General features: G+C 40.3%; 1 protein-coding gene across 6 annotated transcripts in view; it reads right to left on the reverse strand.

Moving 5' to 3' along the window:
- LOC140191232 (dedicator of cytokinesis protein 7-like) overlaps positions 1-24,932 on the reverse strand; it is a 216,037-nt gene that overhangs the window by 161,549 nt on the left and 29,556 nt on the right. For 5 of the 6 annotated variants that reach the window (XM_072248433.1, XM_072248432.1, XM_072248431.1 and 2 more), the window contains exons 2-6: positions 11,199-11,289; positions 8,270-8,445; positions 7,054-7,122; positions 5,868-5,997; positions 2,017-2,229 (exon numbers count right to left, since the gene is read on the reverse strand). In XM_072248433.1, the coding sequence (XP_072104534.1) occupies positions 2,017-2,229; positions 5,868-5,997; positions 7,054-7,122; positions 8,270-8,445; positions 11,199-11,289 (679 nt within the window). Of the gene's footprint in view, positions 1-2,016; positions 2,230-5,867; positions 5,998-7,053; positions 7,123-8,269; positions 8,446-11,198; positions 11,290-21,748; positions 21,823-24,932 lie in introns of those variants that run through there. The other variant, XM_072248430.1, reaches the window with a different exon arrangement.

The following is a 24,932-nucleotide window of genomic DNA, read 5'->3' on the forward strand; positions in this document are numbered from 1 at the left end:
CCAACTGTCCCGTATTTGCCGGGACATCCCAAATACTGAGTTAAATTGGTTTGTCCCGTATTTCCCCTGCTAAGGTAGAGCGTTCCTATAAAACCTTTCGTGCTGAAATGGCGTAAAGCGAAAAAGCAATTACCATTAATTTATATGGGAAAATTTTTTGAGCGTTCCTAGACCCAAAAAATAACCTAATACATCATACCAAATAACACATAAAACCGAAAATAAATAACACTAACATATAGTAAAAGCAGGAATGATATGATAAATACATAGCTTATATAAAGTAGAAATAATGTATGTACAGTATAGTCGGGAAGATGAAGGCAAAACCGATTTGTGGGGGAAAAAAAATCGGCACGTACGCGCATGCGCACATCACACATGCACACACAGGTGCCCGCACAAGGCTTCATGGTTATGGTAGTCTTTCCTGGGGTAAAGCGTCCCGGGATTTGACTGCTACTTTTGTCCCTTATTTGGGAGTGAGAAAGTTGGCAACCCTAACTGTAAAAGACATGTTGAGGTGAGTTTAATCCTACTTGAACACCCCCACTGGTTGACCGGTCCGCAAAAATATTGTCAATATCAAACCGGTCTGCGGTGCAAAAAAGGTTGGGGACCCCTGCGTCACAGTATCCATCGCCTCTTTCATTTCCCCACACAGTTTAGCGCACAACACTGATTTGTCAATAATGCAATGAAACTCCAAGAGTGCTGGGTTAACAGCAGCAAACCTGCTTACCAAGCCCTTGTGTTGTATCACCATCGACAGAGCCCCATCGGTGACAATGGACACGATTTTGCTCACATCCAAGCCATTCTTCTCAAAGAACTGTGTCAATTCATTAAAGATTATTTCCCCAGTTGTGCGCCCAGGCAGAGGAAGCAAACAAAGTAAATCTTCCTGAAAGGTCTTCCCATCAAAAAATCTTGCGAACACAGATAGCTCTTCCATATCAGTTTGGTCACAGGACGAGTCTATGGCTAGTGATATGGCTTCTGCTTTCTCCAAATTGGTGAGTAGATTGGAAAAACACTCCTCTGTTAAAACTTCTACTCTTCTTGTTGCCATGTTAGCCGACAATGGCACCGTCTTTAATAGCTCCACAACTGTTTTCTTGGTTTTCACATCATGACTTAAAACTTCGCCAACCATATCAATTGCACACGTTTTAATCAACTCAGCATCAGCAAATAGCTTCTTAAATTTGGCAAGATTCCATGACACATGCAATGATTCAGCTGTTGCGCTCTCTCGTGCAGATGCTGACTTACAGATAGTAGAAACGGAGTGCTTGTATGATGTTATCATATTTGCAATTTTTTGTTTGCATTGATCTGATCTTGCAGGGTAGTTGGCATTAAAACTGGCAGCATGCATGGTGTTGAAGGGCCGCTTTAGATTTTCTGATTCTATGCGGACTCTACGGGGGCGTAGGTCAAGTGTACGGTGTGGGATGAGGTTAATGAGAGCAGCGTGCGCTTTATTTACATGTTATGACAGGTGCGTTCACGTAAATGCCAACGGGTCGGTGTGGTCCGGACCTGGCCCGCGGTCCACCTATTGGGGTTGTCTGCTCTAGACCAAGGTGTACAATACAGTACATACAACTCACACACAACATATAAAGTAATATTACCAGAAATAAATTAACAAATAATAAAAAATATTCCAGAAGATTGACATTTAGCGTAAGTTTCCCTCCATGGATCCTGCCTGATCTGCTGAGATCCTCTGGCATTCTGTAGATGATGCTCTGGATTTCAGCATCTGCAGAATCGCTCGAGTTCCTGCATTCCTTTACCCCTTCATGCATTTGCTCCAATCTTCGATGAAAGCTAAATCAAATCTACTGTACTTGTACCTCTCTATTGATTTTTATTGCTATTTCTGATTGTAGAGTTCCAAAGACATGAAGACAAGCAAATACTAAGTAACATGTTCGTGGTTACGTAAGTGCTTTTACACTACCACTTCCCTCCCCATTTTTTTCCCACTCAGAGAAAGTATTTTACCTCATCTGGTGGCGGAAAGAGTGCCAGCAATTCCCGGTGTCGGTTTTCCTTCCTCTGCTCCCCATTGCGCTTGTCCACTTCATCAATAACTGTACGATCCAGAAGGCTGGGCAGGAGGGAATCAGCAGCAGAATTCTTCAGGTCAAAGATACTGGAGGCCCAGCTCCCTCTCGGAGTGTCATCCAGAGACACCGACCTCCGCTTCAGATCATCCTACCAAAGAACAAAGAAGCAGTTGGTTGCAGCTTTTCTTAGAGAATATTGCTCAGACCCTCTGAGAGCTACAAAACCCTTCCAATCATAGGAGACAGATGGGCAAAACAAAGAGCAAATCAGCATGTGAGAAAATGCTCACATTAGAAGCATTAGTTCTGATTGGGATGAATTGTAACACAGGAGGTCATTTGCACCAAATGGTGTCCCTGGCCATGTTCTTACACCTTGTGCGGAAGAGCTGGTGGCAAACATTTTTAACCTCTCCCTGCTTCAAGCTGTGGTTCCCTCCTGCTTTAAGAAGGCCACTATCATCCCGGTGCCCAAGAAAACAAGATCACGTGTCATAACAATTACCATCCAGTGGCTCTCTTATCATGAATGCTTCGAGATGCTAGTCATAGCACATCTCTACTGCAGCTTTCCAGAGGAGCTTGACCCACTGCAACTTGTCTACTACCGAAACAGTTCTATGACAGACATCATCTCTCTTGCCCTACACTCATTCCTAGAGCATCTGGATAGCAAAGACACCTACATCAGACGATTGTTTATTGACTATAGCTCTGCCTAAAATACCATAGTGTCAGGAAAGCTCACTATACTCTAGTCAATATCTCCCTCTGTAACTCAATCCTAAACCGCAATCAGTAAGGTCAAGCTGCAACACCTCTGCCACAGTAAGTCTAACACTGGTGCTCCACAAGGTTGTGTCCTCAGACCCCTGCTCTACTCCCTGTGCACTCATGACTACGTGGCCAGATTCTGCTCTAACTCCATCTACAAGTTTGCAAATGACACAACTGTGATGGACAACATCTCAAATAACAATGAGTTGAAGTACAGGAAGGAGATAAAGAGCATAGTGACATGGTGCAGGACAACAACCGATGTCCACAGAACAGCTGGCCATTGTCTTCAGAAAGTAGGGCAGTGCACATGCTCCTGTGGTGTTGAGGTTGAGAGGGTTGCGATCTTCAAGTTCCTATTTGTGAATGTTACCAATAGTTTGTCCTGGTCCCGTCACATTGATGTCATGGCCAAGAGGGTCGGTACTCACCAATGAGAGGGAACTTGATCTCTTCGGTATTCACCAATGAGAGGGAACTTGATGATGGTGAGGGCAATATGAGTGAAGTTGATGTTCTGGAGCATGTTGATATTAAGGGAAAGGAGGTGTTGGAGTTGTTAAAATACATTAGGACAGATAAGTCCCCGGGACCTGACGGAATATTCCCCAGGCTGCTCCACAAGGCGAGAGAAGAGATTGCTGAGCCTCTGGCTAGGATCTTTATGTCCTCGTTGTCCACGGGAATGGTACTGGAGGATTGGAGGGAGGCGAATGTTGTTCCCTTATTCAAAAAAGGTAGTAGGGATAGTCCGGGTAATTATAGACCAGTGAGCCTTACGTCTGTGGTGGGAAAGCTGTTGGAAAAGATTCTTAGGATCTATAGGCATTTAGAGAATCATGGTCTGATCAGGGACAGTCAGCATGGCTTTGTGAAGGGCAGATCGTGTCTAACAAGCCTGATAGAGTTCTTTGAGGAGGTGACCAGGCATATACATGACAGTAGTGCAGTGGATGTGATCTATATGGATTTTAGTAAGGCATTTGACAAGGTTCCACATGGTAGACTTATTCAGAAAGTTAGAAGGCATGGGATCCAGGGAAGTTTGGCCAGGTGGATTCAGAATTGGCTTGTCTGCAGAAGGCAGAGGGTGGTGGTGGAGGGAGTACATTCAGATTGGAGGATTGTGACTAGTGGTGTCCCACAAGGATCTGTTCTGGGACCTCTACTTTTCGTGATTTTTATTAACAAACCTGGATGTGGGGGTAGAAGGGTGGGTTGGCAAGTTTACAGACGACACAAAGGTTGGTGGTATTGTAGATAGTGTAGAGGATTGTCAAAGATTGCAGAGAGACATTGATAGGATGCAGAAGTGGGCTGAGAAGTGGCAGATGGAGTTCAACCCGGAGAAGCGTGAGGTGGTACACTTTGGAAGGACAAACTCCAAGGCAGAGTACAAAGTAAATGGCAGGATACTTGGTAGTGTGGAGGAGCAGAGGGATCTCGGGGTACACGTCCACAGATCCCTGAAAGTTGCCTCACAGGTGGATAGGGTAGTTAAGAAAGCTTATGGGGTGTTAGCTTTCATAAGTTGAGGGATAGAGTTTAAGAGTCGCGATGTAATGATGCAGCTCTATAAAACTCTGGTTAGGCCACACTTGGAGTACTGTGTCCAGTTCTGGTCACCTCACTATAGGAAGGATGTGGAAGCATTGGAAAGGGTACAGAGGAGATTTACCAGGATGCTGCCTGGTTTAGAAAGTATGCATTATGATCAGAGATTAAGGGAGCTAGGGCTTTACTCTTTGGAGAGGAGGAGGATGAGAGGAGACATGATAGAGGTGTACAAGATAATAAGAGGAATAGATAGAGTGGATAGCCAGCGCCTCTTCCCCAGGGCACCACTGCTCAATACAAGAAGACATGGCTTTAAGGTAAGGGGTGGGAAGTTCAAGGGGGATATTAGAGGAAGGTTTTTTACTCAGAGTGGTTGGTGCGTAGAATACACTGCCTGAGTCAGTGGTGGGGGCAGATACACTAGTGAAGTTTAAGAGACTACTAGACAGGTATATGGAGGAATCTAAGGTGGGGGCTTATATGGGAGGCAGGGTTTGAGGGTCGGCAGAACATTGTGGGCCGAAGGGCCTGTACTGTGCTGTACTATTCTATGTTCTATGTATGTCACTGATGTCTCTGCTTCCTCAAGAGGCTCAAGAAATTCCGCATGTCCCTGTCAACTCTCAACAACTTTTATTAATGCACCATGGATTCTGTCTGAATACATTACGACATGGTGTGACAAATACTCTGCACATGATCACAAGAAACTGCAGAGAATTGTGGATACAGTACAGTGCATCACAGGAACCAGCCTCCCCTCCATGGACTCTGTTTACACTTGTTACTGCCTCAGTAAAGCAGACAGCATAATCCACACTGGACATTCTCTCTTTTCCCCTCTCCCATTGGACAGCAGATACTACAGCCAGGCTCAAAGACCGCTTCTATTCACCATTATCAAACTCTTGAAGGGACCTCTTGCATGACAAGATGGACTCTTGACTTCACAATCTACCTCATTATGATCTTGCACTTTATTGTTTACCTGAATTGTACTTTTTCAGTTGCTTTTACAATTTACTCTGTATTATTATTTTACTTTATTCTACCCCGTGCCATGATCTGATCTGTATGAATAGCATGCAAGATAAGCTTTTTTACTGTATCTTGATACGTGAGAATCCCAATACCATTCTTCCACGACTAATTCTTTGACTAACTATCTACTTAATTTCAGTGCCATGCTCTTTCTCCATAGCCTTGCACATTTTCTACCATGTATCTGTTTTGTTTTTGAAACTTGTACTTCAGATATCAACATTATTCATTTTCTTTATTGACAAATGATACTAGACTTGCACAAGTATTACAACTTATATCAGAATGATCTGTACAAGAATCTAAAACACTTTTGTGACTGTGATAGTGAAGATATGAAACGTATCAGATGGAAATCATTGAATTTTTCCCATTTGAAAGTTCGAACACCGAAGCAACATTAACACCAACCTGATCATCTTGGGTTCCTCGGTCATCGACAACCTCATCAGACTCAAAGATCTGCTTGGGTAGGCCCCGTTGTCTCTCACGCTGCTTCTCTGATGTGTTGCTGTTAAATGCAGTGCTCATTTTTTGATACCTTTTCCAAACACAAATCAAAAACAGGCTTACAGTGAGCATGAGATGTAGAACTATCAAGGGTGGCATTCAGAACCAATATTCCCTCTAATTTATAATAAACTGTGTGCACAAAAATCTTGTGCTGTGCAATTTTTTGCCCTGTGACAACAACATGTGCACACTGCATTTCTTCAATAAAAACATTATAAATAAGCCAGTTCTAAAATTTTCAGACAAATCATCACAACCTCCACATTTGCAACACTGTCTACATGCCGGTAATAATAAACCCGATTCTGATTCTGAAGGTGAAACAGTGGAGAAGGAACAAAATCTATTAGTAAATCAGAGACCTGACGTCTGCGAGTCCAATAGAGGCTAGAGATTCGGAAGTGGCTTGTTCTGGAAGCCAACAGCTACAGACTGTCCTATTGTGTTGGAATAAAACATACCCTTTTCCCTTTGTCAAAAACCAATCCACTGTCCTGGTATCTGTGCATGGAAGTGGGTGGGTGGGTGAGAGAGAGGGAAGAAAGGGGCTTGTTTTACTATTGTTATCTTGTTGCTATTGTTGTTGTTTCAGTTGTTTAGCTGAACTTTGTGGGCATGTGATGTTGGCGCTGGAATGTGTGGCAACACTTGTAGGCTACCCCCAGCACATCCTTAGGTTATGTTGGCTGTTAAATGCAGATGACACATTTCACTGTATGCTTCAATGTACACGTGATAAATAAACGAATTTGAATAGCAAAGATCTTAGTTCTTGAATTAACATCTATTCAAGTTATAGTTTGTAATCATGTATATTTTAAATTGCAGAATAAGATACAACGAAATCAGTAATCCCAATCCTTGAAATTCTGAGATTCCAGGTACTCATTTCAGTATTGCATCTTTTGCCACTCTACATCTCTCCAAATCTCACTCTGCTCTCCTCTAAGTAAATGTTAAATGGTTAGCCAGCCGGTTTCCTCAGTATGTCCCACAGCTGCAGTATATCACTCTGAGGTAAAACAAAACAAACAGACTGCAACAAATGAACAGAAAAATTTATGATAAATCACAAGAAACCCACTTTCTGTGAACAATGACCCAATCTTCGGTGTAGATCTGTATGGCATCTCTTACTCGAGGGTCCATTCCCCTGTAAGGAAAGAAAATGATAGTAATTCATGAAAATTCAATAGTCCTATTATGCTGAATAAAACAAAACCTTTTTTCTTTGTAAAAAGACAATCCACTGCATTACACATCTAGTTGAACCTAAAGTTCTTGAGTTTTCTCTCATCAGGTGTTTTTAATCACAAGTTAAGTGACCAGTAATCAAGAAGACATTTAATTTTTCAGATGTCTTCTTGATCAGCAATCCTGAATGAAGGGTCTTGGCCCAAAATGTCAACTGTGTGCTCCTCTCCACAGATGATGCCTGACCTGCGAATTCCTCCAGCATTTTGTATGTGTTACTCTTGGTTTTACTCGGCATCTGCAGAATCGCTTGTGTATTTGAATTTTCACCCTGGATTTTCAGATCAGAACAGTGAAACAATTATACGTAATTTAACTAACATGACTTGTTGAGATTGCAAGTCCCATCCTGGAAGGAATGAGATCATGTAGTGCTATCATACAAGTTCCTTATTTCAATAATCAGTTGCTTTTATATAGCAACAAATATCCTAAGATATCTTACAGGAGTATTGACAATCAAAACTTCACTCTTAGCAACAAAGACAAGCTATCAAAAGCCTGATCAAAGAAGAGAGTTTCAAAGAAAAATTTGAAGGAGTATGAAGATCAGCTGCCAATAATGGAAAATGGAACATACAAGTTCAAAATAAATTTATTATCTAAGTACAGATATGTCACCATATATTACCTTAAGATTCAATTTCTTGCAGGCATTCATAGGAAAACAAAGAAATACAAAACTATCAATGAAAAGCTAGACAGAAAGCCAAATCTTCTTTAAACAAAATTGAAAGAAAGTACTAAAACATTAAAGTTCATGAGGTCAGAGAAGGTTATAGTTAGAGTAGGGAAACATGTGCCAAACTGCTACTGTGTTGAGACTGTGCTCTCTACAAAGATGAGAATGATCCTAACCATCTGGTTCACCATATTTCAGCTGGACTCCTGCAGTTGACTGATCAAATGCCAAGGAAAACAGGTATAGAAATACTTGTGTCCCTGTGCCTCCAAACTAAGCAAAGAGGACCTCCAATAGATAAAGAGTAGATTTAGTTTTATGTTATAACTGTATGACCCAGGCCTTTAAACTAGAAAATACTCACACTTCTTCTGGGACTCCGGGCTCGACCGTTCGACATTCTCGTGGTTCGTAAACCACCTCAATATCATCCACAGGAAACTCGAGTAGTTCCCTGAGTGGACCTGGTTCTGGAGCAGGGGGGTGTGTGGTCAGGTATTCCTCAAAGTCCACAGGCTCTACCACTTCTGAAAGAGGAACCTGAAAATGAGATAGAATAAATCATTGAGAGGAAGTACAACTGTAGTGTGTGAAATTTCCATTTTATCCATTTGTGAAAATAGAAAATATAATCTGAAAAAGGTTCTGTATCAGCTTTCATTGCTAATATTCAATGGAATTGAAAAGACTTGTACATTAGTAGAGATTCCAGTGACAAAAGAAAAATACAATGCTCCTCATATCATTCGTAACTGCCTCTAATTACTGCATCTGCAAAATGGAAAAAATTATGTTTTTTTAATTTTTAAGTTTGTGATAGTAAAGCGTACAGGTTACACTAAACCTGATAAGATATTGTAATTGAATAGAAGAAAATTTATTCTACATTTAGCCTGTGCTGTGTTTGAACTAGTGATGTTTGACGTTATTGTGAGGGATACTTTACACTTTCTTTAACCTGTTGGGTATGTGTATTGGGAATGTACTGTAATGGGAGTTTTTCCCCTCTATTTAACCCATGCTTTACCTCAAATAAAAACAGAAACACAAAATGCTAGAAATAGCATACTCAGAAAAAGGCAGCATCCATGGAAAAAGGAAAAAAAGTTAAAGTACTCGATGTTTCCTGACATAGTAAGCAATTCTAGCAATTTGTGTTTTTTATTTCAGATTTCTAGCACCTCCAGCTTTTTTCCCCACCACTGTTCTTAACATACCCTGGTAACAACAACACTGAAGCAAAATTTCCATTGATAATATCATTGAAAACAGAGTTCACCATGACATAAAAACAATGAAATGTCTGAAGAAGAAAGTGTTCCTTTTCTGAAGCACTCCCTTTCATCAGATGTTTAAGTACAAAAAAGAAAAATAATGTTTTCTTTAGAAATACAAAGTTATTGTTAAAGGCTCATCTCATTGGTAAAACTTCAGGCATTTTTTAGATATGCAGTTCTACTAGCTTCATTTGGAGATCTGATGTAAACAATGATGATCATGGGCAATCGACACGCAATTTGGAAAAAAAAAGACAAAGACATCATAACTTGACCTCTGTAATAAAAAGACTAAATGATCAATATTAGATCTTTGAATGTGAAATACATGTTCAAAAAATGGTGCTCAGACATTCCTTATGGCTAGAGTTGAAGTTCACAAAAATGAAGATAATCTCCTAAACTAACCAATAATTTAACTGATGAACTGATGGTGAGAAGAAATAACAGACAAGTACTAATTGGCAGGACTAGTATAGCATAGCCAAGGGCTCTTTTCAATCTCACCCTAAATGACACCATCATTCAACTAATCTCAATGTCCTCAAACCTGACTACCTTGACAGAGGATGACATAGATCCATGCTGTTAATGAACCATGTTCCACAACAATTTGATTAAGGTCCTTACATTTGTTCAAATGAATTGATTAGGTGAAAAATAAAGAATGTTGGCTCTCCTATAGCAAACAATCAGCCCATTGCTTAGTGAGATGATACAAGACTGCAATAGGGAAACAGGGATTAGACAATAATATGCCACAAAAGCTCATTGTCTCAAGCTTGTCTCCTGCCATTTTTAAATTGAGAAACTGCAAGCTAATGATAGCTAATGATGAATTCTTGCCTCTGCCATCGGGAAGAGGATACAGGAGCCACAAGTCTCATACCACCAGGTTCAGGCACAGTTATAGCTCCTCAACCATCAGGCTCTTGTACAAGAGGGGATGACATCACCCAGCTTCACTTGCCCAATCAGTGAACTGTACCCACAACCTATGGACTCATTTTCAAGGACTCTTCATCTCATGTTTTTGACATTTATTGCTTATTTATTATTATTGTTACTATTTCAACTTTTTTTCTTCTTTTGTACAGCGGGTGTCCGCCCTGTTGATGCGGTCTTTCACTGACTCTATTATGGAAATTGGATTTATTGAGTATGCAAGCAAGAAGTGAATCTCCGGGTTGTATATGGTGACGTATACGTACTTTGAACTTTATGAAAGAGCCCACATGTCCCAAAGGCATGATTCTTGGGTCATGATGGAATGCAGCAACACTATATTTTACTGCAAGACAAATGGAGCACTGCTGAGATTAAAACAACACAAGGAACTGGTGGGTATCACTGCTTGATACTGACCTTTCATCTTTGGGGTCTGGAGTCAACCCAAGCCAAAAAATATTCCTACAAAAATAAATCCCATCTCTGCACTGGTAATAAAGTTATTAAGGGAAGTGAGTTCGACTGGGCATGTTACTTATGGACAAGAGCCAGAAGAACCAAAATGACTCCTCAATCAATATTATCAATCTCACTCATTTAACTGTGTTGGTACTTTATCAAGTCAGTTGATGATGGGTTTTGTGATGCAGGAAAGCTTCAGAAAGGGAAAATACCTTGGAAGGAATAATAGAAAATAAATAACTGAATGCAACACATGAAAAAGCTGTTCAACATCAAACTAGGCTTAAACAAGTGTTCTGTTTTGATCAGAGTTATTAACATTTTGTTTCACAGAAGTCAATCATTAGAGAGTCACTTAACCCAGATGAGCACTTACACATCAACAGCTGAAGATTCAGCAAGGCTCCAAATTATGGTGGAGGGATTTTATTTCTTGTTCTTAAGCAGTATCACTGTGCATACTGTTACATTATCCTGTTAGTACATCTCTTGATTAACTACCTCCAATGTTTCTTTTTCCATGGCAACAATCTCTTGCCCTAGCTTTAGTCTGCTTTAGCCTTGTTTCACATTGACAGGGTTATGTTGAAACAGCTGTGCACTTACCAACTGATGCGAGCCGCTGCGTTTCTTGGACAGCTGCGGCGAGCTGCTATATTGGCCAGAAACTTGTTTTCTGACTTCAGATGCCACAGTCCTGCAAAATGAATGGCAATTTATTTAAAATGAATTTTAGAATGAGAAATCTGACAACAGCCAATGCAGCAAGATCAATGAGCCAATGTGATGGCAGACCAGTTGAGGGTTATCCAGAAAAATTATGACATGATGGCCAGAGAGGAATTCTTTGCAACAATCTCTTCATCCTTTCACTTTAATGGTCAAACAATTCAGCACCACTAAAAACCAATTGAGCAAGACATTTGTTTGCGACAGCGTAGTAATTCAACACCGTGCCTCATCTTACAGTATTTAGGATGAACAAGGAAGTGCAATAGTTAATGATCACCCTTTCCTAACACCGTTCTTGAAACAACTTTGTGAGAAGCATAATCACTGGCATAGACAAGTAGATTGTGCAGTAAATGTTAGAGAGTTCTCAGCTCAGCATTTCTCCTACAAACATCAAGGTCATGACCGATTCTCCTATGTGCAGGAGAGAAACTTATAACTGGGAAAAATCAAGGACACTAGTGATTGACTTCAACTTGCTTATTACAGATCTTAAATCTTTTAAATATATTTATATAAAATATTTTACCATAGCTTGAATGGAGTAGGTAATTATCCAGCAGCTTGTCACCTCTTCAAAATGGCTGATAGCTTCATGTAGCCAGTGGCTATAGTTCATTAGGAGTTTAAGGCAATTTAGTATGACACCAAAGATTCCAGCAACTTTCTGTAAATGCACCATGGGGAGAATTCTGACAGGTTGCAACATCGTCTGGTGTGGAGGCACCAACGCACAGGATTGGAAAAAGGTGCAGAGGGTTAGAAATAGCCAGCTCCATCATGGGCACTAGCCTCCCCACCACTGTGGACATCTCAAAAAGGTGATGCCTCAAAAGAGTGGATTCCACCATTAAGGACCCTTACCACCCAACACATGCCCTGTTCTCACTGTTACCATCAGAGAGGTGCAGGAGCCTGAACACATACACTCAGCATTTTAGGTACAGCTTTTCCCCTCTGCCATCTCATTTCTGAATGGAGCATGAAACCCATCAACACTACCTCACTTTCTGTTCTCTTTTTGGATTACTTATTTATTTTTATTCAATATATATTTCTCATTGAAACTTACAGTATTTTTCAGTACATGCTCTGTACTGCTGTTTCAAATCAACAAATTTCACAACATATGTCAGAGATCATAAACCGGATTCTGATTCCACTAACACAATCAGAATGTTATATAATGATTATAAAACAAATTATTTAGATCAAACTTGAACAAGCTCTTAACCTTGCTACCTTGCTACCTTGAGAATTCTCACACTGCTGTTAGGACTTTCCAGTCATCAGCTTTCCAGGATCCTTGCTGGATTTGGTTTAGCACAGGGATAGCTCTCCATCTCATTCATGCCTCAGCTTGTCGAGCTACAAGTCAGCTTCAGGTCCAGACTAGCTCTTGGAAAGAATTCATGTTTACACACCCCTGACCCACATTTTTCAATATTTGTTTTGGAATCTCTCAGTTATAGGAAAGATGTCATTAAGGTGGAAATGGTGCAGAAGAGATTCCCAGTGATACTACTGGCAATGGAGTGCTCAGGCTACCGCATGAGACTGCATAAGCTGGGATTTTTTTCCCCTGCAACCATGAAGGGCAGAGATTAGATGAATAGTCACTATCATTTTCCCAAGCTAGGGAAGTCCAGAGCTAGAGGGCATAGTTTTAAGGTAAGAGGGGAGATATTTGAAGCGGACTTGAGAGGCAGCTTTTCCCACACAAAGAGTGGTGGGTATGTAGAACAAGCTGCCAGAAGTAGTGGCAGAGGCAGGTACAATAGTTAAAAGATATTTAGACAGGTACATAGGTAGGAAAGATTTAAAGGGATGTGGGCTACACAGGCAAACAGGGCTAGCTCAGGTTGGCAACTTGATTGGCATGGATGAGTTGGACTGAAGGGCCTATTTTTGTCCTATATAATTCGATGATTATATGACTACGAATCTAAATCTAATCATATGCTCAGGAAAATCCAATAAGTGCACTTTGCAACAGCTAGGGATTAGGAACTGGTGGCCATTTCAAACAGCAGAGGTACCGTGCAGACTGCATCACCATCTGACTTGGAGGAGCCACTGCGCAGCATCAGAAAAAGCCTGAAGTTGCAAACACAGCCATCTCCATGATGAATACTTGCCTTTCTAGCACAAAGGACACCTTCAAAAGGTGATGCCTCAAAAAGGAGGCATCCATCATTAAGGACCCCCATCACCCAGGACATGCCCTCTTCTCATTGCTACCATCAAGGAGGAAGCATAGGAGCCTGAAGGCACATACTCAGCATTTTAGGAATAGCTTCTTCCCGTCTGTCATCAGATTTGTGAATGGACAATGAACCCATATTATCTATTTTTTTTTCTTTTTTGCTTCCTTTTACACTGCTGTACAATTATATATATCTTATTGTTACTGTATAACTTTGTGTTGGCGCGTGGCCAAGTGGTTAAGGCGTTTGTCTAGTGATCTGAAGGTTACTAGTTCGAGCCTTGGCTGAGGCAGCGCGTGTCCTTGAGCAAGGCACTTAACCACACATTACTCTGCGACGACACCAGTGCCAATCTGTATGGGTCCTAATGCCCTTCCCTTGGACAACATTGGTGGCGTGGAGAGGGGAGACTTGCAGCATGGGCAACTGCTGGTCTTCCATACAACCTTGCCCAGGCCTGCGCCCTGGAAACTTTCCAAAGCACAAATTCATGGTCTCATGAGACTAATGGAAACCTATTAATTAAGCTTTTTATTATTCTGTATTGCACTGCTGCCACAAAACAAATTTCACGTATATGTCAGTGATAATCTGATTGTACTGTACAATAACATCGAACTACATTTCAGTACCCAAGTATCAATCACAAGGGTCACTATTATTAATGACTGCCCTAAGAAAGTACCAGCCATTTTGCTCAATACTTCCAACAGGTATCTTATTATCCTCGGACAGCTTGAGTATTTAACATTGGTTATATTACAGAGGGTAAAACTCTCTTCAAATCTTCCGGCAGTTACTATAGCAATCAGGGTTGGGGTTTTAATGGCATTCAATAATGTGGCTTCATAAAAGAGGAACCAATCATTTACTATGATCCTTGACCAATTAATAAATGTGCATTGACCAACCTGAAACAGCTAAGTATGATCAAGGTCTAGTGTACAAGTGTAGTAATTATTTATTATTATTTGTTTTTTATTATTGCACACATTGTCTTCTTATGCACATTGGTAGTTTGTCAGTCTTTGTGTGTAGTTTTTCAGTGATTCTATTAAAGTTTTTTTTAAATCTACTGTGAATGCCGACAAGAAAATGAATCTCAGCGTAGTATAGTACCTGTACTTTTATAATAAATTTACTTACAAGTGCCAGTTATGAGGCTGATTGATTCTGTCCATAAAAACTATATTCTAAAGGAAATAGCTCAAACAAATTAAACCATTTTGTAGCAAGAAGCTCAAACAATGCAGCTTCCTCATTTCGCAGCTGTTGATTAAAACAGTTTCATGGTCCAATCAACTCACAGACATTCTCGTATGTTCTGACCACTTGCCTAAGTGTACTAACCTCAAATACTACAATAATTGCACCACAAACCACTTCAAAGACAATTCAGAAACACAGGAGATGCTGGTGATCTTGAGCACCAACCACAAAGTGCTGGAGGATCTCAGCAGATGAGGAAATATCTACGGAGGGGAATACACAATTGACGTTCCAAGCTGAGAACTTTCATCAAGGGGTGTACACGGTACTGTAGCAGTTAGCACAATGCTTTATAGCACAAGCTGCAAGGTTGGGGTTTGATTCCCAACCTGGAGTTTGTATGGAGTTTGTGCATTCGCCCTGTGACCACATGGGTTTCCTCCAGGTGTTCCAGTTTCCTCCCACAGTCCAAAGATTTGCAGTTAAGGTTAGTGATTTGTGGGCATGTTGTGCTGGCACCGGAGGCATGGCGAGAATTGCGGGCTGCCCAACACAATCCTCAGTGATTTGATTTGACACAAATGACACATTTCACTGTATGTTTTGACGTACATGTAACAAGTAAGGCTAACCTTTACAATTTTATGGTATGTATTTGCAGCTGATTCTGGTCATTATGACTCTGTCACTGAGTTCATCCGCTTTAGCCCAGTTGGGAAAGATAACTCATGACCATACATATCCACAGGAAAAAAGCTGAATGAATGAATGTACTATTCCATAAAATCATCACTCAGTAGGCTTTTCTTTACATTGGTTTTAAGTATGGATATTTAAACATCAGCTTTGAAAAACACCTGAGTACCAACTTAAAATCTTCTCTTCAATTCTACTTCTCTACAATTTGTTTGACACAAGACGTAGCATAAGGATTTTAGAGGATCCTCCGCTTTACAAACGCTTGCTTTATGCGACTTCGCTTTCACAAAAAATCTACATTAGTACCTGTTTTCACTAACTGAAAGAGGATTTTCGCTTTTATGAAAAAAGACGCCCACTTTAAACTTGTGTTTATCCTGAGAAAGGCTACTGTGACCGTGAAGCCTTGCGCGGGCAGGTGTGTGCACATGCGTGTACATGCCGATTTTTTCCTACAAGTCGGTTTTGGCTAAATCTTCCCAATTCTGTTAAGTGAAACTACACTGTACGTACATTATTTCTACTTTATATAGGCTGTGTATTTATATTCCTGCTTTTACTGTATGTTAACACGAAAAAATCTGCAGATACTGGAATTTCAAGCAACACACATAAAAGTTGCTGGTGAACGCAGCAGGCCAGGCAGCATCTCTAGGAAGAGGTACAGTCAACGTTTCAGGCCGAGACCCTTCGTCAGGACTAACTGAAAGAAGAGCTGGTAACAGATTTGAAAGTGGGAGGGGGAGGGGGAGATCCAAACTGATAGGAGAAGACAGGAGGGGGAGGGATGAAGCCAAGAGCTGGACAGTAGATGGGCAAAAGGGATATGAGAGGATCATGGGACAGGAGGCCTAGGGAGAAAGAAAAAGGGGAGGGGGGGAAGCCCAGAGGATGGGCAAGGGGTATAGTGAGAGGGACAGAGGGAGAAAAAGGAGAGAGAGACTGACGAAGTGTCTCAGCCTGAAATGTCGACTGTACCTCTTCCTGGAGATGCTGCCTGGCCTGCTGCATTCAGCAACAACTTTTATGTGTGTTGTTTACTATATGTTTGTGTTATTTTAGGTTTTATGTGTTATTTGGTATGATTTGGTAGGTTATTTTTTGGGTCTGGGAACGCTTAAAAATTTTTCCCATATAGATTAATGGTAATTGCTTCTTCGCTTTACGCCATTTTGGCTTACGAATGGTTTCACAGGAACGCTCTACCTTCGGATAGCGGGGGAAACCTGTACTACCAAAGCAAGTTCTTAGGAATGGTCAGAACTGTTATTTTAAGCTGAAGAATACAATGTTATTTGATACTGTATAATCAATATTTATTTTTGAGTGCCAATAAAAGCTTGCCAGTAGTAATAAACTCTGATGCCAAGGTCAAAGATCCATTTCCAATTGAAACAACAGCAAAGATTCTTTTCCCCATACTCTTGTCATAAATAGAGTACATAGAACATGTACACGGAACTGTACAGCAAAGGAACAAGCTCTTTGGCCCACAGTGTCCGTGCTGACCATAATGGCAATCTAAACTAATCCCAAGTACAAGAGATTCAGCAGATGCTGGAAATCCAAAATAACACACATATAATGCTGGAGGGACATTTTTCTCATGTCTCTCATAATTTCATACACTTCTAATTTGAGTCCCTCAAATCTCCGATGCTCCAGAGAAAATAGTCCAAGTTTGACCAATCTCTCTTTATATCTAATACTAATTCAGGCAATACTCAAGATTCAAGATTGTTTAATGCCCAGTACATAAGTGTATAGGAGACAAAATAATTGTTATTCCAGATCTGATGGAGCACAAAAAAACACCAGATAAAGAATAATTAAAAAAAACATAATAAATATAGATCCATGACAGCTAACATAAGATAGCTTATATACACAGACTGATTGTATGTCCATAAAGTGATGTCAGGCACAGGTATGTCTGTACATAAGGTGACCGGCAGGTGAGTGGACGTGTTGATTAGCTTTACTGCTTGGAAAAGGTAACTGTTTTTGAGTCTGGTGGTCCTGGCATGGATGCTGTGTAGTCTCCTTCCTGATGCCAGTGGGACAAACAGTCCACATTTATTGTAGGAAAGCAGCATCCATCATCAGGGACCCCCACCACACAGGCCATGCTCTCTTTTCGCTGCTGCCAACAGGAAGAAGATACAAGAGCCTCAGAACTCACATCACCAGGTTCAGGAACAGTCATTGCCCCTCAACCATCAGGCTCTTGAACCAGAAGAGAGAACTTCACTTGACCCATCACTGAACTGTTCCCACAACCTGTGGACTCACTTTCAAGGACTCTTCATCTCGTTCTTGATATTTATTGTTTATTTTTATTATTAATACTTCTTTTATTTTATTTTATTGGTATTTGCACAGTTGTTGTCTTTTGCACACTGGTTGTTCACCTTGTTGGTGCAGTCTCACTGATTCTATTTTAGTTATCAGATTGTTGAGCATATCCATAAGACAATAAATCTCAGGGCTGTACATGGTGACATATATGTACTTTGATAATAAACTTACTTTGCATTTTAAAGAGCAGGGTGTGTGGGATCATTCATTATGGTTACTGGCCCTTTTTCAGTACCTTTCTCTATACATACATGTCCTTGATGGCACAGGGTGATGCATTGGGCAGTTCTGACCTCCTTCCTGCTTGCTGTCGTGCAGTTTCCTTACCATGCAGCAATGCAGCTGACTAGGGTGCTCTCCACTGCACATCTGTAGTAAAAATGTGCATCCTGAGCATAAATGTGCATAGTCCAACTCCTCTTCAGCCTCCTCAGAAAGTAGAGACATTGTTGAGCCTTCCTGATTGTGTAGTATGTGTTCTGGGACCACGAGAGGTTGGGCAAGATGTGCACTCCCACTGCTGCACTGCCAATGTAAAGACTATGAGTCCTGGTACACAATATTATTAGATCTGGGGAGTTTGAAGAATGCTAAAGCATGACATGAGACTTTTCATTAAGAATCTTGCAAGTTTTTTTACTTCAATCCTGAAGCTGTGATGTATATTGGGATTTGCCCTCAAGACTATGTTCTCATATTTCATGTGTCATTCCTCATCTGAGGGCAAAAACTACTTCCTTAAAATTGTACCACAAACTAACCCGCCAGTTTTCTTGAACTTTTATAATACAACTGAAATATTATTCAGATTGATCAGAAATTGAACTTTTAAATTTAACTGTTGCCCTTTTTTCTCATTTGTTTCTTTCCTTTTTACCATCAAGTGTGATTATTGCTTTGTACTGAGTTCAATCCCCACTACAGACGCTCCAGCCTAAAATCAACACTGTCACACCAATGAAATGGCACAACGCCTTTCAGACAACAGATCACAGCAAATTCTTTTCATATCTGTCAGCAGGATGTACAGCCTGTGTTCCTAAAGTAGAGCATATAAGAACTGGTGATGCAACCTTTTGCTCTTATGCATCAAAAACCTGGAATACTCTACTGACTAAGGTATGCCAGGCAAATACTGTGGAATGTCTCAAAACAGTTTGAAAAAACTTTTTACATTTGGCCTACTTATAGGATTATTTAATGCCTATTGATGTTGATTATATTTATATAATTGGGTACATATGATTACATTTGGCTTTACTTATGAATTTTAATTTTGTCTCATATTTTTATGTATATTGAGTTATCTTTACAATCTATATATAGCATTTTGAGTCTGAATCTGAATGTATGAAAGGTGTTATATTATTAAAGTTATTAGTATTATTGTTATTATAATAAAATAATACTCTCCCTTTTTCTCTATGCAGTTAGGGACGGGAGAAGGTATCCAGTACCACAGCAGATTTAACTTAACTTCTAAAACTTCACTACAACATGTTTTTTTTAAGTGAGAGACACAGCACAGTAACAATCCCTTCAGACATCACCCATGTGACCAAGTTTTTGTATATCAAAATAAACATTATTCAAAATTAAAATCTATTAACCTACTAACCAGTATGTCTTTTGAATGGGAGAGGAAACCAGAGCACCCAGAAACCCACGGGGTACAAAATTGAACCTGGGTTGGTGGCACTATAAAGGCGTTACGCTAGCTGTTAACACTACTGGACTGCTCCAACCCACGCCATTGAAAGCAATGATCAGACTATAATAATTAATACATTCTAATGTATTTTACCAATAGCCACCAGTAAAGAAAGAACTAACACTTATATAAAGGGAGGGAGGGAGGGAGGGAGGGGAGAGAGGAAGGGGAGGAAAGAGGAAAGGGAGGAAAGAGGAAGGGGAGGGAGGGGGAGGGGGAGGGGAGGAGTAGAGGGGAGGAGGGGAGGGGTGGAGGGAAGGGGAAGGAGGGAGGGGAGAGAGAGAAAACTAAAGAGCCTGCACATACAATATCTATTTTACAATCTTAAGCTTCTGCAATGCACTTTATGGGCAATGAAGCGATTTTTTAACCAAGCTTTCCTCAATCTAATACCTTAATGGTTCTGATACCATCAAAATTAGTTTTTTATTCTGACAGGAACATAGAAATTCTGTACTCTTAAAATTCTACTTTTGAAGACTTCCGACTTACCCAGCACACCTTTCCCAATCCACACTTGCCAGACCCTTTTCCAAACCATCAAAATTGTCCTTTCTACAATTAGAACCTCAACTCTCCACAATTATCTTGAACCTAATGGGATTATGATCACTTGAGAATCAGCCATGACACAATGGTGGAGCAGACTCGATGTGCCAAACGTCCTAATTCTGCTCCTATGTCTTACCATCTATAATTTAATACAAGAAATGCAGTAACGAGATTGTGTGTCAATATTTCAGTCTGTAATTAGAAAACTATAGTATTACCCAGGACACAGAAGAGATCCAGAGTTATTCCAATTGTGCAACTGTCTCTTCAGGGTCTCGTATGAACGGGCAGGAGCTCAGGTTAAAGTGTCATTTGAAAGGCTAGCATCTTCCACAGTGATGAAAGGCCTTTAGAAAATATCCAACCCAGAGTATTTTACTATACAGTCGTTTGGCTTGAAAGGAATTAGAGCAACTTACATGGCTATTTGAATTTAACAAGGTTTCTCTTCTCCCCTGGCAAATCAAAGTAAAATATAAGTAATTGATGAATGTGATTGGATTGTGACACATTTTTAACTTTTCAGTATTGACTGTGATTGCCTTAGTATAAGGGGCCTACTTGGGGTGGAATTTGTTAAATGCAGCCAGGAAGAGTTTTCAAAGAAGAATGTAGAACGTCCTACAAGAGGGAAATGTGCATCCTCAGCCTCTCATACCTCCTTCCTGATGCCGATAACAAGAGGGCATATCGTGGGTAGTGAGAGTCCCCAGTGATTGTGAAATGGCACAGCAGCATACAGGTTAGCGCCACAGTTTACTACAAGCATCGGGGTGTGATTCCCAGCACTGTCTGTATTTCTCTGTAAGGAATTTCTGTGACTGTATGGGCTTCTCGGAGTGCTCCAGTTTCCTCACACACTCCAAAGACGTACGAATAGGTTTAGCTAGTTGTGGGCATGTGTTGCACCGTCACTTTTGGTGAGGATATGAAGATGTGGATTTCAAAAACCAGACGGCAGGCCGCAATACCACATTTAGAGCAAAGGTTTTTATGGTGTGTCAGGGGTGAAAAACTTGCAGAAAAAAATGCAAAAAATGGCAAAATAACCAAAATGCAGAGATATAAAACATCAGACCTTTAGGGCTACAGCTCCAAAACATCAGTCTGAAGTAATATACCACACCCCTCTCCTCTCACCAAAGTGAGCCTTTTCAATAAGGATCTCCTTCCTCTAGGAGAAAAGGGATAGTCTATTTGTTGGGAAATGGGAGAGGGGGAGGAGTTGTTATCATGAGCCTGAACAATTACACAAAAACCAAAACACAGGATTTTCACACCTTTCTTCATAATCACAAATTTCTACACACGTTCATTAAAATAAGATCAAATTGACATTGTACAACAAAATCAGTCAACAACTGACCATTTTCCAGGAGCCAGCACTGTTCCCCATTCCCAAAATGAGCTCTTCCACTGAGTCAGCAGACGGCATGAGCCACCACAAATAGGCACCTTTTTTTAAAAGACACCCCACCCATCAGTCGGATCCGCTCCCTGAAACTAGAAGCAACAACAAACCAGATGCGTCAAAGAATGCACTGTCCTGGAGTGTGCTAGTACAAACAGAAGTGTCCATGCCGCGCGTTAGCCTGGTGCGTGCACCCGATAAACATAATGTCAGCACTGTCAGACAGGGATAATGAGAATTATGGGGTTATTGGGAGGGTGGGGGTGGAAGAAATTACCTGTGGTTGACCTGCTCTGATGGTGCCGAAAGCATGGCGACGCTTGTGGGCTGCCCAACACAATCCTTGCTGACTTGACTTGATGCAAATGACTTATTTCACAGTACGTTTAAATCTACATGTGACAAATAAAGCTAATCCTTCTTTCTAATATGTTGAGGGATTTTCTAACCTCACCTGCAGTTTATAACTGACTGAAACTACAAACCCAAACTGGAAGAAACATTCCAGAATATAAAAGGTAAAGAACTTGTTCAATTTTCAGGCTGCTATATAAAAAAATATCAATTGTAATCTTTGGAATCAGCATCCAGAACCAGAACTAATATGTCCCTTGCCAAAACCTGTGTAATCACATTACATCATATGTGAAGCAATATCAGTGGAACAATAGTGCAATGAATAGTCTAAAATATTACTGTTACTGACTCAAAAAGGTGGGGGGACAAAACCGATGATCCATGGGAAATTGGGAAATTCAAGACTATCCTTAACTTCTTGATTTATATTTATAGTGAAGCACAATTCTGGGCCACTAATTTAAATACAACTGTGGCTACCTTGCCATTTTTTTTTAACCAGAGGAGCAAATAAAAACAATCATTATAAATTCATTAAACAACAGGAATTCTGCAGATGCTGGAAATTCAAGCAACTTTGATGTGCACTATTATAAATTCATTGTCTTGTTGGTTAGTTTTGTAACAGGAACTGATTCATTGTCAGGCAAGAACCGAAGTTTGGGTAATGCTTTTCTACAAAATTTTCTTCGTGCTTCCAAACTTTTTTTTATATAAAATCTAAAAATCAAATTGTGGGAAAAACAAATGCAGATTTGGTATCACTCCAATGAAATCCCATGTGTAATATGTGACAAGCCAAACAAGAATCTGGCTCAAATCTCAGCATTCAGTGGCTCCTTACCAACATATTCTTAACATGAATAAGATGGGAACAAAAACATCACTGCCTTCAGAAAATTAATTCGTCTTAGGCCCTTTTTTTGTACATTAGATCAGCATTCATGATCACTGTTCAAACTGCTTGTGTGATAGGAATAAATTTTATACTAGAATTCCCACAAGTACCTCTGGAATATTCACTTTTATCAGTTGAATTGCTTAGTCTTTACAGGAGGGAGGAAAGAACCTTAACTGTCCTGAACAACAAATCATAGTAGTAATTGTTTCTGATTGGTATCCATTGTTATTAAAGTCTCACACAGGCATTCTCCATTAAGGGAATCTATCATAACTCTTAGTTATGTGGATCCCAGATCAGCCTCCACAGCCATCTGAGGACTCACCCTTTGGAGAACACCATACTCAACTCGTACTACTGTTACATTTTGTTTATATTCACAATCTCATCTCTCTGCTCTGTTCAGAGATCAGTCATTCTGATCAAATTGTGAGGTGACAATGAGTGTCACTGGTTACTAAACCAGCATGGATAACTGCACTTATCTCAATCTGAACTGATTCCACAACCTAAGGACTGACTTTCACTTTCATGGTCACGGTATGATTTATTTATTTAGTATTTGCACAGGTTGTCTTCTTATGCACACTGGCTGTGTGTCAGTCTTTGTATGTAGATTTTCATTGATTCTATTGCATTTCTCTGTTCTACTGTGAATGCCTGCAAGAAAATTAATCTCAGGGTAGTATATGGTGAGATATATGTACTTTGCTGTTGAATTTACTTGATCACTGAAGAGTTGACAGTTGAACACAATCCTATACTTGCCAGCGTGCAAACAACAGTGGGCCCAACAATAGCAACTAAAATTAGAAACCTTGGCTGATTTCCAAATTTTAAGAACACTGAGCTCAAAGTCTTTTAAAGAACTAGGAATTACGGGTAAACCTGGGACTTTCCTGGGCACGTGGTTTAATTCCATACTGAGCAGCAAAGAATGTTTAGACCCAACCTATAACTGAAATATGGTAATGAATAGGTTAAATTTGGGAAAATCCTGGACATCTGTCCACACAGCGGGATTGTAGACAATGTGTTTGTTCAGTCAAGCTCTTATCAGTCAAGTTATTGTCAGGAAATCATTGCCCACTTCCTGCCATTCAAATCACTTGTTATCATGGTCAACATCTGCAATCACATCTTTATTTAATTCTCTGTATGTTTCTGCCTTAGAGTGAATCCATGGCTCCCACTCTGGCCAAAAACACAAGAGACTCTACAGTGAAGGCAGGAGAAGAGCCTTCTTAATCTTTGAAATTACTGTTGATTACATGAGGAGAAGATCTTAAATGATGTCAGAAACTGTTATCTCATGAAAATTAAGTGGACAAAGTTTGCACATGAACTAAATCTAATAGATTCCTTTAATTTTTCCACCTTCAGAGTTTTAAATTTCATATAACTTTTCATAGATTTAAATAAGCTTCTCGGTAGGAATCCAAGAGATTCTACAGTAATTCACACAAAATGCTGGAACTCAGCAGGTCAGGCATAATCTTTGGAGGGGAATAAACAGTTGACGGTTTGGGCCAAGACTGAGACTGTATATTCCCCTCTATCGATGCTGCCTGACCTGCTACGTCCTCCAGCATTTTGTATAGGAAGGACAAAGTCTGCAGAAGTGAATCTCTTTGTGCTTCTGAACCTGGAATGTCTTCCTGCAAGGAATCTGTAAGGGAAGTCTTTGAAAGGGCAGAAGTGCAATTCTAGAAAGGGCATGAGATCACTGTCCAAATGCCTATTGAGAATGCAGGAAAATGCTTGCCCCTGTTTCTATGAGCTGAAGGAAGAGTGGATGAAGTCCTTCTGTTAGAATATGAAGTTTGCTAGAAACTCCCTAATACAGCAGCAAGTAGCAATTTATGTGCAAGATCAGCAGTAATACCTGCACTTCTGACAGTGACTGTGACCTTGACTCTATAGGCAAAAGAGTCAAAGGACTCATTGATAAAGTTTAAGGGAATGGGGAATTCTCAGATCCCTGTAAACAATGGATTCGTACCGACTATGTCCGTGACTGCAGTGTGTTTTGAATAATGTCTCACAGCTGCCTTCTTTGGAGCAAGATGATTAAAGTTCGCCCAGATCCACATCAGATGTCTCTGGGCTTTTCACACCTTTTGATTTTGACAAAAAGCAGTAGCTGATGGAAATTAGACAGAACATTCCTTTCTTAATTAAAGCATAAATTTGACGGATGTTC

Source organism: Mobula birostris, chromosome 32 (genome assembly GCF_030028105.1).
Source record: "Mobula birostris isolate sMobBir1 chromosome 32, sMobBir1.hap1, whole genome shotgun sequence".
Lineage (NCBI taxonomy): Eukaryota > Metazoa > Chordata > Chondrichthyes > Myliobatiformes > Myliobatidae > Mobula > Mobula birostris.